The sequence below is a fragment of the Plectropomus leopardus genome, chromosome 16, assembly GCF_026936395.1.
Source record: "Plectropomus leopardus strain MGB_pleo_1.0 chromosome 16, ASM2693639v1, whole genome shotgun sequence".
NCBI lineage: Eukaryota > Metazoa > Chordata > Actinopteri > Perciformes > Serranidae > Plectropomus > Plectropomus leopardus.
The window spans coordinates 18,753,649-18,766,120 of NC_142191.1; the positions used below are offsets into that span (position 1 = coordinate 18,753,649).

Consider the following 12,472-nt stretch of genomic DNA (forward strand, 5'->3'; position numbering starts at 1 on the left):
ACTGTTTGCTTTTTTATAAACAGCATTTACTTGTGCATTTACTTTCAGACCATAAGTACGTTTGATATCATATTTTTTTTTTTTGATTCTATATAGATGTTGCAGATGAAGATCAGGAATGAATTAACTGATTAGCTGAAATGGGGGTAGGAAATTATACGTTTATAGCTACTTCCTCCTACTTCTACATGTAAGATGCAATTTCTTGTTGCTTATTTAAATCTATTTATTGAGTATAGATTATCACCCATTTTTGTTAATGTCATATTGTTTTATATTCATCTTTTATGTTTGTTTGTTTTACATGTTTGAAATATCTATAGTAAATATATTATATTATATTATATTATATTTCAGATATTATAGTGTACAGTAAGACTTTTACTCAGGTAGTATTCTTGTAGGTGACATGAACTTCTACCAAAGTTATTTTCTGGCAAGATATATGTACTTTGAAAGTGTGGCTTTCAAATAATCCATCCACAACTGCCAAGTACAAAAAAACTATTCCAAACCAAAAGTACACAGAGGTATGTGTACCATATAGTGTAGCCTATATAAAGATATTATAAATATATATAGTATATTTATATAATATTAATATTCTTTATATACAGTCTATGATGCGTACAGGGGAGTCCAGCCTCAGCCAACCAAATGCAAGTGATGCTCAGATCTGCTTACGTCACTGCCAGAAGACACACCCACTGCCATTTTTAAAAAAAATACATTTCCGCAAAGTTTGCAAGCTGCAGGTACCTCGCATTCAACCGGAGTTTGTTACGATTTAGTATCAATCAAAGATTTTTTATAAAACAAAATGAGTGAAATCAAACCAACCGAGTCAGCTCAAACTGAAGACAGCGCGGAGGAAAACGACTGGGCTGCGGCCAAAGCCTTTTATGACAACCTCAAAACAAACAAACCGAGACCTGTAAGTATGCTCCTGAGAAGTTTAAAGTACACGCGCTTGTGCATTTGGTTCACATAAGTTCTTGGATACTATTTGTGACTTTTGAAGTCCAATCAAGTTAGCTATTGCATGTTTTCCCCCTTCTTTCTCAGCCCAAGCCTCGTCATGCTGTCACCATCGCCGTCTCCTCTCGCACCCTCTTCAACATGGTGGCAGAGAGGAAGATTTATGAAGACCAGGGAGTGGAGAAATACGTGGCTTATCAGGTGGAGCATGAAAACGAGCCCCTGAAGCCAGGAGCTGCTTTCCCTTTCGTCAAGGTAGGCCTAAAGCCCCGGTAACTTCGACCCACTGCAAGTCTGTGCAGGATGTTTGCAGGGCGTGGTGTTTTAAATGCATTGCTTCACCTTTCTGTTGAATTTTTCCACACCAGGAAAAACTTGATTTGCAAGAAACAGGCAGTGGTCATTAATACGTTAGAGTTTAAAACCCTGCAAAGACATCTAGAGTTTTATCAGGTCCACACCTCAATAAGGCATGTAGCCCAAAAGCAGGTATTAAGGATTTTGTCACCGTAAGATTAAGTACAATCAGAAAACTTTTTTTTAAATGTAAGTGAGTACATGAACCAAAGACACAACTGTGTTGTTAGGTTTCTTTTTTGTTTTTTTCAAATTGTATTGTTTTCTACAAGTACAATTGAAAATCAGACAGCACAATAGTTCGCAGCTTAGCCAACCCATCATGCTCTTTCAAAAAGCCAGCAAGAACTAACAAGGAACAAAAGAAAAAGAAAAGAAAAAAAAACACCAAGAAGCAAACAACAAAAGCGAAAAAAGCAATAGCACATATAAAAAACCCAAACAACAAAAGAATAGATAGATACTTTTCTAGTGCTGCTTTCAGATGCCTATCACATGTATTTAAATCCTTGAACCCTGAGCAAATGGTTACGATTTTTTTCTTTCTCAAAATATGGGAAAAAAAGGCAATGCAACTTGGTAAGAAATGTTCCACAAATTGCAAGAAATAAGTAGATTAAAAAATAAATAAGTAAATATAAAAAAAACTAGGAAAAAATGTCAAGGGAATAAGATAAAAGCTCAGGAAAAATTAGATTATAAATATCATATCTAAATGTTTGAAATTAGGTTACACAATTGTTATAATTTGTTTATGCACTTTCCCCAGGTAATTTCTTTGTTTTTTTTAACTTACTTTTTCTTTACTTTTAGGGTTTTTTTTTTTAAATAAGTTTTCAGATAATTTTTTTGTACTACAACTCCACTTCAGAAAACCTGAACTCTCCCTTTAAAGTTCCTCTTTGCCGTCAAAACTGCTCATACATGCAGTGACACCCGCCACCAGAAAGAAATTCCAGCATTACTGTTCAACTTTCCGTAAAGGTTGATTGAAGTTCAGAGCCAGTGATTGTGCACGGCGGGTGTTCATCAGACCGCCCTTGAATGTGTTTAACAACGTGTAATAGAGGAACATCAAGAGGAGAGTGATTACAGCCTGCTATTGTAAAATGATCTTGTATTTCTCTGCTGTTATGCAACAACCAATCAATCACAAAGGACACGGACCTGCTACCACAGCTGGCAACAGACACTGTGGGTTTGAGGCATTGTTTGGTTTCCTCCAAACGTAAACCTGCCTGGATGTTGAAGATTAAGTGACCAGTGACTTACTGGAGCGTGTAAATTATTTCCATTACACCATTGGTCCTTTTTCCTCTACTATTAGTGTATTTATGGCAGAAATGCTTCAATTTCAGCCCATAATGAGACATTTTTGCTGTTGATTTAATAACCAATTTGGAAGTTTAGGGCAGGGCAATATATTGCTATTTTATTGATATTGTGATATGTTATTTATAATATCATAAGTATTGTCTTTTCTTAGTTTTGAAGGCTGCATCACAGTAAAGTTATGTGATTTTCTACATTTTCCGGACTGTTATAGCTGTTGTGTATTTTGCCTTTACCCAATTAGTCATTATACTCACATAACTGATGGTTATTTATCAAAAATCTCACTGTAAATATTTTATGAAAGCACCAATAGCCAAACATAGAATATCGTCTTAATATCCATATTAAGACACTAAGACGTTTGGTCAAAAAATATTGACCAAATATCCATATTGCTTAGTCCTATAGAAGTTTTAGTTTCTTTAAATTGTGAATAAACACTCACTTGCCAGTTTATTAGCAACATCAAGGGAAACTAATGGACTGTAATAAAACAGCCCTGTAGTAAATCCTGCACTCATAGTTTAAAATGTTTAGTTTTTATTCAAACTGTTTTCAATAGGTGTTGTTAAAACTTCATATAAACAACGTAGACAATTTATCAGAAACACATCTCAGTATAATGTGACATCACACATTACACTATAGCCTCCAAAATAAGCCTAAAATTAGATTAAAACACCTCTTTAAAACAATAAAACATTATCAGTAGTTTTTTTTTGCAGGGCCATTGTAATAAACTGGGTTGATTTTAGCTATTTGGATCCAACTTGATGATGATTTTTTACAGTTACGATGTACTACATATTTTGCCAGATATGTTTATGTTACATTTGTATTTTAATTTAAGTGTCTGATACCTGTAGATACATCCATAAAAACATGTAAAAACCACCCTGATTAACTGGGAACTGGCCTTTATGGTTTATAAAGCACACTTCTTTGTTTCGCTCTTGTGTTAATGCCTTCATGATCTCTTTTTAAAAGCTTATCTGAAAGAACGCTGGGGTTCAAAATGTTGTAATATTTGTGTTGTAACCTGATGTCGAACGCTCTGAAGCAATGCCCTGGCTTTTGATGTAAAACTGTCCGTCCTCTCACACAGGCACTGATGAATGTCAACGCTCGACTGAGGCAGCTCTACCCAGACAGTGAGGAGCTGTTTGACATCGTCTTAATGACTAACAACCATGCCCAAGTTGGAGTGCGCCTCATAAACAGCATTAATCACTATGGTACGCTGAGTCGTGAACAAGATATTGTTGATTGTTAAGCGCATTGGCGGCTCGCCGGCTGCAGCAACAGGAATAATCAACACTCAGTCTTACAATGAAGCGCTGGAGCTGTTATAGTGTTATTAGAATGAACTTTCTTTCTTCACACATCTCCACCTTGTTTTTATACTTTCAGATTTGACCATAGAGAGATTCTGTATGACCGGAGGGAAAAGTCCTATCGGCTACCTGAAGGCGTACATGACGAACCTATACCTCTCCAAGGACGCAGAGAAAGTCACAGAGGCCATAGAGGAAGGTAAGTGATGCTGCTGATGGACTATAACCCAGATTTCTATCACACAAACCATGAGTCAGCAGCCTCCAGACGTGTTTGTACTTCACTGATATTTACACACTTGCATGTTGACTTTGTGTGTGACTCATTCACACTGTTGAGGGAAACCTCGGCCCCACGCTGTGCAGCGAGAAGATTGTTGAAGACAGTTTGTGATTTTATGGCTCCCTGTCGTCCATATAAACACAAAATAAACAGATATGAAACGCCGACAGTCAAATGTAATTCTGAGATCAGTTATTAAACAGAAATTTTTCATTGTCATAGTTTTAAAGTCGGCAATCAAGATGAATTGATAAACATTTCCAGGTTGTAGCTTCTTAAATGTGAAGATTTGCTGCTTTTATCGTTTTTTTTTTTATCACGTATACATAGTATTATACATCATTTTAAATGGAATATCTTTTGGGTTGTTGACTTTTGGTAGGTATTTGAAGGTGTGATGGGAATTTTTTTGTTCATAACATTTTAGGGACAACCTGTCATTACAGGAGCATAGTATGTTAGATTCTATTTTCACAATAACAAATCTTGAAAATTTAATTTTGGACTTGTCCTTTCTATGAGCAACCATATTAACAGTCTATTAGCAATGTTAAGACTTCTGTGTTACAACCACAGTTGAATCTCAAACAGTGCAGTTTTTTCTGTTTTTGGTAGAAAACAAGACTTTTTCAGAATTTAGCTGAATTGCGTAGATATTAGGGATGTTACTAACAATTAATTTCCCTGATGTTTAATCGAGGTTTTAACTTAGACTAGTCAAAAAGTTTAAGTAATAAAACATTCATAAAACAGTCAAAATTAAGCAGAATTCAAACTTTCAGGTTAAATACTGTCCAAAAAACATTGTGTATAAGAGCCTTTCAAGATCATTAATCTTTTTTTTTTTCATTAACCAAATAGTATTTTAAAGGCTGCTGAATGCGTTGCACATTATCTCACACAAATGATAACAACTTACCATTGTAAATAATAGTCAACAAAAAATCTTTAAAAAATGTGCCTGTTTATTATAACAACACTTTCATCGGGTGAAGCAATTGCATAGCAGAAAAAAATCAGTAATCCCAATATGTATTAATATATCATTTCATTTAGTACAGTAATTAAATAATAATAATTTCAATAACAAGTTTGACTGAATAGTATTTCTGAGGCCGACTTGTGAGGGTGCAGTGTTTAATCATCCCTAGTAGATAATAATATCAGATCTGAATCTAGTCATTGACAGACAGAGGCGTCTGTAATCAAAGCTAGCAAGCAGTGGCAGTTTTAAAACACTGTTAATAAAACAGAAAGTTGAAAGCAGCTATGAGGTAACATTTCCTCCGCAAAACATATGATGGATGCACATCCTGAAGCATATTTTCTACCAACCCTCCCCTCCCTCAGGTATCGCTGCAGCCACGATGTTTATGCCTGAAAAAGAGAACGAGTTGAGCGACACTGAGCTGAAAGTTGCGTTTGATGGCGACGCCGTCCTCTTCTCAGACGAGTCGGAGATCATTGTGAAGAAACATGGCCTGGACACCTTCTTTGAGCACGAGAAGCAGTTTGAGAACAAACCTCTCGCTCAGGTAATTGACCGCAGTTTCTGTGCACTTAAACGTCAATGTGTGCAGATTATATATCCAGAATAATCTATATGTCTTCATAAATTAAAAAAAAAAGCTTTATATCAATCTTCATGTTTATAAGGCAGTTCTGATTTCCAGTGCTGATCCTATCTCTCTAATCGCAGCTACACAGAAACATTATGTCAATTAATTAATTGATTTAATTATTAGTTAATTAAATTGTTGAGAATTTTCTTCTCAGTTACTTCTTCATTCAGATCTGTAAACTGTGTTTCCATCCGCCATTTATCCTCCGGAAGAACTTTCTTGATCTGAGTTTCATTGTAAGTTTAATTTTGCTGTTACGACTGAATTACTGTTTCAGAAGCTTTTCAACTTTAACAAGAACAAACTCATAGATACTCAAAATGAATAGAAAATGTTGGGACTCGTCTATTATGAATAGCCTGTTAATGGATGAATGTAGCTGCAAATCCTTTGCAATGTTTTTTTTTTGAGTAATAGTTTAAAGGAGAAACCTACTGCTTTTACACATCAAAGGTGGGAGTGTTACTGTTTGTGTGTTTTCATTTCATTTGCACATACAAGTAACAGATGTGACAGTTAACAAAGTGAAAAATTATTTGTAGCTGCTTCAAGTCTCTCCAGTTCTTCCTTGGCCCACGCTACACCTTCCCACCAAATTTCATGAAATCTGACATGTTTTTCTGTTATCCTGCTGACAAGCAAATAAACAAACCAAACCGAAAACATAACCTCCTTGGCGAAAAATAATAATGCATGATTTAGCAAAATACAAAGAAATTAATGATGATAGGAAGCAAACAAACTGAACAAAAGAGTTCATCAAATCTACTAGCTGTTACAACAACAAACTAGGCTCCGGGGAATTTCTGCAGGCTTCAGGAGCCCTCTCTGCTGGCTCTAACTGAGTTTTAAATCAACTCAGGCATTATTTTTGTCATATTGTGACCTTGTGCATGTACAGTATTTTTAAGTGTGTGTGTGTGCACGTCACACATCAAAACTGACAGGAGAAGAGAAGCAGAGCAGCGTGCCCACAAATGACACCGAAATGCACTGGAGACTCTCAGCATCGTTTGTATTATATGACTATTTTAGTGCAAACATTTGGCCTGCAATGTGGCGGATAGTCCTCCGAGATTTTCCTACCAAAAAGAACATTTTTGTGTGTGCATGTGCGTGCGTGTGCATTTAGTTCCTCTTCCCTTTATTTATCCGTCCCCCCGTCCCTTTGAAATATTGTAAGTGACTTTGGTACTTTTTATCTTTCTCTCAGGGTCCCTTGAAGTGCTTCCTGGAGGCTCTGGGGAAGCTCCAGAGAAAATTTTACGCCAAGAATGAGCGCCTGAACTGCCCCATCCGAACATACCTGGTGACGGCCCGCAGTGCTGCCAGCTCTGGGGCTCGCGTCCTGAAGACTCTCCGCAGCTGGGGCCTGGAGATTGATGAGGCTCTCTTCCTGGCCGGGGCTCCTAAAGGGCCCCTGCTGCAGAAAATCAAACCGCACATTTACTTTGACGACCAGATGTTCCACATCGAGGGGGCCAAGGAGCTGGGCACCATATCTGCACACGTACCCTATGGGATCGGACAGAAGTACAACAGGGGAAAACTCATCGAGCAGCCTGAAAAAAAGGAGTAACCTAAAAATGTTTCAAATATGTAGTAGCCACTATGTTCTGCAAATTAAGAGAGTTGCTCCAAAATAAAATACAACATTTTGTAAAACATGTTTTTTTTAAAAAAGCAATTTTTAGAGAATTTAGGAAAATAATTTGCAATGGATTCTAAAGTTTCCTACTGTTTCAGGTTTTATAAAAAATGAAAAAAAAAATCCTGTTTTTCTTTAGGATAAGGGGATATTGATGAGTGGTGGAATGTATTTTCAAAGTAAGAGTTACACTAGGTGCCATACACTATTTCACCGAATGCCATTTAGGAAGAGAAACACCAGATTTATTAGCTATTGGTGCCTTTAAACAGAGCAATCTGTCTACCTGTTTAACTTTATGCAACTTTCTTTGCAGTTTTATACAGTAAACATGTTTGTTTTATTTATCTTTGACTATTGGTTTTTGGTGTATTCAGTATGACCAAGATGGGAAAATGTACCTGCTGTAGTAGTTTTTTTTTGGCTACTTAATAGACTTAAACATCACTAGCTGGGTAAAGATTGACAATTGATTTAAAAAATTTCCAACATTTTTGGTGTCTGGTATTGCTTTTGCACATTTAATATCAGCTTTTAGTTTTAAGGGACATTAGTAAGGGCAAAATGTCTGGCTTACAGGGAACACTGATGCTGTCTTTCTTTGTTACTGTCCTTGCTGTTTATGTGCACAACCTTTATAAACTTACACAGAGTTTTATACTCATGTTCTGTAGGATACAAACACTGTAACTACACTTTTCTGTACTTTTTCACAAAAGACTGACTGCATATTCTGTGTATGTTTACAGATTGCATTTTATGTATTTCACATTGCAAAACTGTAATGTAAATGTTTTCATCACTAAGCACCACCGAGGAGTTATACCGTTACACTTGTTTGTAAATGTTCATATCAGGTCTGGTAATATTTCGCTGTGGCAGATCGTGTGATGTTTTGCACTGATAATACTTGTGTACAGTAATATGATGTCTGCAATCATTTTACTGTTTTATGCTCCTCTGATTTCTATCTGTCCTGTGCCTTTAATCTCATCAGCTGCGGTGCTGAGTGTGTTATGTGCAGAGGGAGTAAAATAATGGAATGGGGAGGAGCCGCTGTGGCTGTTAGTCTTCAGTGGTAAAGACCAATTAAGTACATTTACTCAAGTAATTAAGTACAGTTTTATGGTGCTTTATAACTACTCCACCACATTTGAGAGGGGAATATTGTAGTTTTTAGATCCAGTATTTTAATTTGATAACTGAAATATTTTACTTAAAAAAAGAAACAAACAATGAGCTTATAAAATATGCTTCATTAAAGTCATGTTTAAAAAAAAACAACTTTAAAAAGCAGGTTTAGTTGCGGCCCCTTGTTAGGCTGTAGACAGTTATGAGTTGTTGGCAGTTCCTCCAAATAATGATTTCCCCTCTAAACGTCATATATATATAGTTATAGTTTCATAAAAATAACTTTTTGAACCCAGAAAGGCAAATAAATACATAAATAACATGGACTAACACTGGACTAACAAATCGTATATAAAAAAGCTAGCTCTGCCTCCACCAGTTCCAACACTAAATGCATATTAATGCAACAATCTAATAATGTATTTTTTAAATAATTTATCAGTCACAACATAACTTTTTGCTGGTAAAAACATATTTAATTTTTAATTTTGAATTTAGGACTTTTGCCTTTACATTGTTTTGATACTTTCAATAAAATAACTCTGATCTTCTTACATCTCAGCAGTAGATGGCGCTGTTAAGCTGTAATTGTCCACCTCGGTGCTTTAAACACTGATAGTTTGCCCTGCTGGCTCGTGTTTGGCCATGAGTCACTTTCCTTGTGAAAGTAAACCAGCTGAGGTCAAACTTTAGCAGCTTATCTTCAGGCAGATCTGCCCTGTCATCAGACCCCAGTGTCCCTCAGTGTCTGTGCACCTGATGGAGGTTGACTCTCATCTTACATGTAGGTGATACAAGAAACCACAAGAGGGCGCTCCTGTTTAACCAGAGTGGGATTTTACAAAGAAGAGGGACAGCCACAGAAGCCATACTTTTTGTGTATACTGTCTAAACACAGTCTCCAAAAGAATGAGATGGGGGGCAAATTACTGGAAAAGATAGTTTTAGCCTTAAAAGTGTATTATAATAAAGTGTAAAATGCTTCACACATACCTCTTTTTGTGTGCACATACGTGTATGCACATATATAGGCTTGAATGTATGCAGCATAATTCTGTACAAATGTTCAAATTGTGAGATCAAATCAACGGCCCTTTGCTTTCATATAATTTATTATTTACTCATATGCATATTTTCAACTATTATCGATGTTGTTAACATGATAATATCTTTGTGTTTTCATTCTTTTAATTAATTAATTAATTTTTACCTATCTATTTATTTGTTTCTCAAAGTATTTGCTTTTGTGGGGTTTGGGGAGTGTGGGGTATGTGTGCTTGAATGTTTGTATGTATAATTACTGGGGATGTAACAAAACAAAACAAAAAACTTTAAAATAAAAATTAAAAAAAACACACAAAAACTGTATATAAGCTATCACATAAAGTGATTCTTTGAGGTATATTTCCTTCTTTTTAATAACTGAGCTCCCACTCGGCCCATTTTTACAGGTACCAAAATATCACTGCAAAGCGCAGCAAGAATAAAATGCAAATCACTCTGCTTTCACTGAACTAACATTAGGCCTAATTGGAAGTTAATGAGCTATCCTCCAGTTCCAGATGTATTAATAATAGCCTATCTGAGGTTCATCCTTCTTGGACTAAAATAACAGTAAATTATATAAGGTAAAAGCAATACTTCATTACAAGTGAAAGTCTTGCATTGACATTTTACTTTAAAGGCTACTCCATTGATTTAACACTCAAACACTGTTGGACACGGGATATTTTTTTAAATAATAAGGAAACGGAGACTCTTTTTTTCACTTTAACATCTGCCGCCTACATTACCCATAATGCAACTCGACCGCCGACAGATATGTCGACAATTCGGGTAGTGGCGGCTAATGTAGCCGCTAGCTAACGTTTCAATGTGAACCTACCAGCGACAGAGATGATGAGCGGGGCTCAGAGGTCAGGTAAGCTAACCTATCCTCTCACAAAAACAAAGGGAAACTCTTTTTACTTTTCCCGATATCTATCTTTGTATCATTTTCAAACTTAGTAGACGTCAGTGCTAACCGCCACAGACTCATGAGACATGTTTGAGCTAATAACAAACGTCTCACGTAGCTTCCTTTGTAGCAACAAACGACTTTTTTGGCTAACCCCAAGTTCATGTTTGAGTAAAAATGTCATGTTAAATCAGCCAAATGTACTTAAAACGTCAAAAGTAAAATCACTCCTAAAAATGTTACAGTGTCAAATTTCATATTATAATATTGTTATTGCGATTGCCATAATAATGCGCAGCGTTTATGCTAGTTAGCTGAGGGGGAGCTAATTTGAACATTTTGTCCACTGCTTGGTAATAAGATCAGATTATGTTTTGTATTGCAGCTGTGTTTAAAATCTGCTAAGTAACTACATCTGACATAAATGCTCTTGTTTTGTATGATTTTACTTCCATGTTAACTCTTATTTGTTTGTTGTGTTTGAGTGTTTTTAATGTCTTTGTTAATCCCTTGGTTTCCCTCAATTGATTTCATAAGTCTTAATAATTATAGACTGTTGTCCATGGTTTGAATGAATCAATAATGTGACTGTCAATATATTTCAAACACTGCAATACAGTCACTTACATAGGTGAAAATATACCTTATGAGCATCCAAGTGACTGTATTGGACTACTTGAATTTTATTGAGTAACAACATAAGTAAGAACCATAGAGAATAAAATAGAAAGCTTTATTGTCACCGTATAGGATACAATGAAATTTGTGGTCCTACTCCTGATCAGTGCAGTTAAAATAAGCAAACAAGACTTTCACATTCAACACACATAACACACCCACAGAAACCAATTTTCCCCTATAATACACACAATACTCAATGGTAAAATAGTGCAAATATTAAAACAGAGCAAATACAAGATAATGGCAGTGCCTAGATAAATAGTGAGGTAGATTGTGCTGATGATTATTGCGCAATATATATATAATTGCACAGAGGAATTTGTAGGGGTAGTGGGTTATTTACTGTCAGTGTCTGTTGGTGTTAAGAGTTCATGTGGCCCAGGGAAAGAAGCTGTTTATGAGTCTGGTGGTGTGAGCTCTGATGGACCTGTAGCCCCTGCAGGAGGGAAACAGGTCAAACAATATGTTCCCAGACCTATGCTCATGGGTATTTTCCCCTCCACCTTGACTTTAAAATACGTGAGTTATAACACCTGAGACCAATGTGACATTATGCACTATATACCCATACTACCATCTAGTGGTCAAAATAGTATAGTCTATACATACAAATCCCCAATATGACAATACAACAATAGACAATAGAAACACATGGATGTCATGGTGTAAAAAGTTGGCTAACATTACTATATTTTTCTCTAAAATAGTAGATTTTAAATTAAAACATTTTTAATAAACTTTAACCCGCTCAGAACCTGGTTTGCAGAAACAGACGAGACACACACCCCACAGCTCAGCATTACAATGCTGTGTAGAGGGGTTGGTATCAAAATGTGTTGTAGCCACTTTAAAAACGGCCTATTTAAAACAATACAATATTTTCATATAATTTACAATATTTCATTCATGTTTTCAATGTGAAGTTTTATCTCAGTTGGATCACGTAACAGCTGACCCAATCAGCTGACCGGTGGCAGATTAGAAATGTAGTGTCAGAGGGAAATATTATACTTTTTAGTTCTCTGCATCCATCCAACATTTAGTAGATTTTACATTAGAAAACACATGATAAGAGCTGTAAAAAACACTTCAAGTGGTTCCCAAATTTATGGCTTTGAACCTCATACAAAAAGCAGTGTCTGTCTG

The 12,472-nt window shown here is 35.9% G+C and overlaps 2 protein-coding genes across 7 annotated transcripts in view; both read left to right on the forward strand.

Annotated features, from left to right (window-relative positions):
- The first annotated feature begins 706 nt into the window (after positions 1-706).
- On the forward strand, positions 707-9,244 carry nt5c1bb (5'-nucleotidase, cytosolic IB b). The gene is made up of 6 exons (XM_042504096.2): positions 707-934; positions 1,066-1,233; positions 3,776-3,905; positions 4,081-4,203; positions 5,638-5,822; positions 7,123-9,244. The coding sequence occupies exons 1-6, from the start codon at positions 821-823 to the stop codon at positions 7,486-7,488; spliced, it is 1,086 nt and encodes a 361-aa protein (XP_042360030.2). The 5' UTR covers positions 707-820; the 3' UTR covers positions 7,489-9,244.
- A 1,249-nt stretch (positions 9,245-10,493) lies between these two features.
- Positions 10,494-12,472, forward strand: part of LOC121955488 (brain-enriched guanylate kinase-associated protein) — a 48,688-nt gene continuing 46,709 nt past the window's right edge. For 5 of the 6 annotated variants that reach the window (XM_088089096.1, XM_088089097.1, XM_042503473.2 and 2 more), the window contains exon 1: positions 10,494-10,609. The gene's annotated coding sequence lies outside the window, so the exon portion shown is untranslated. The remainder of the gene's footprint in view (positions 10,610-12,472) is intronic. The other variant, XM_042503470.2, reaches the window with a different exon arrangement.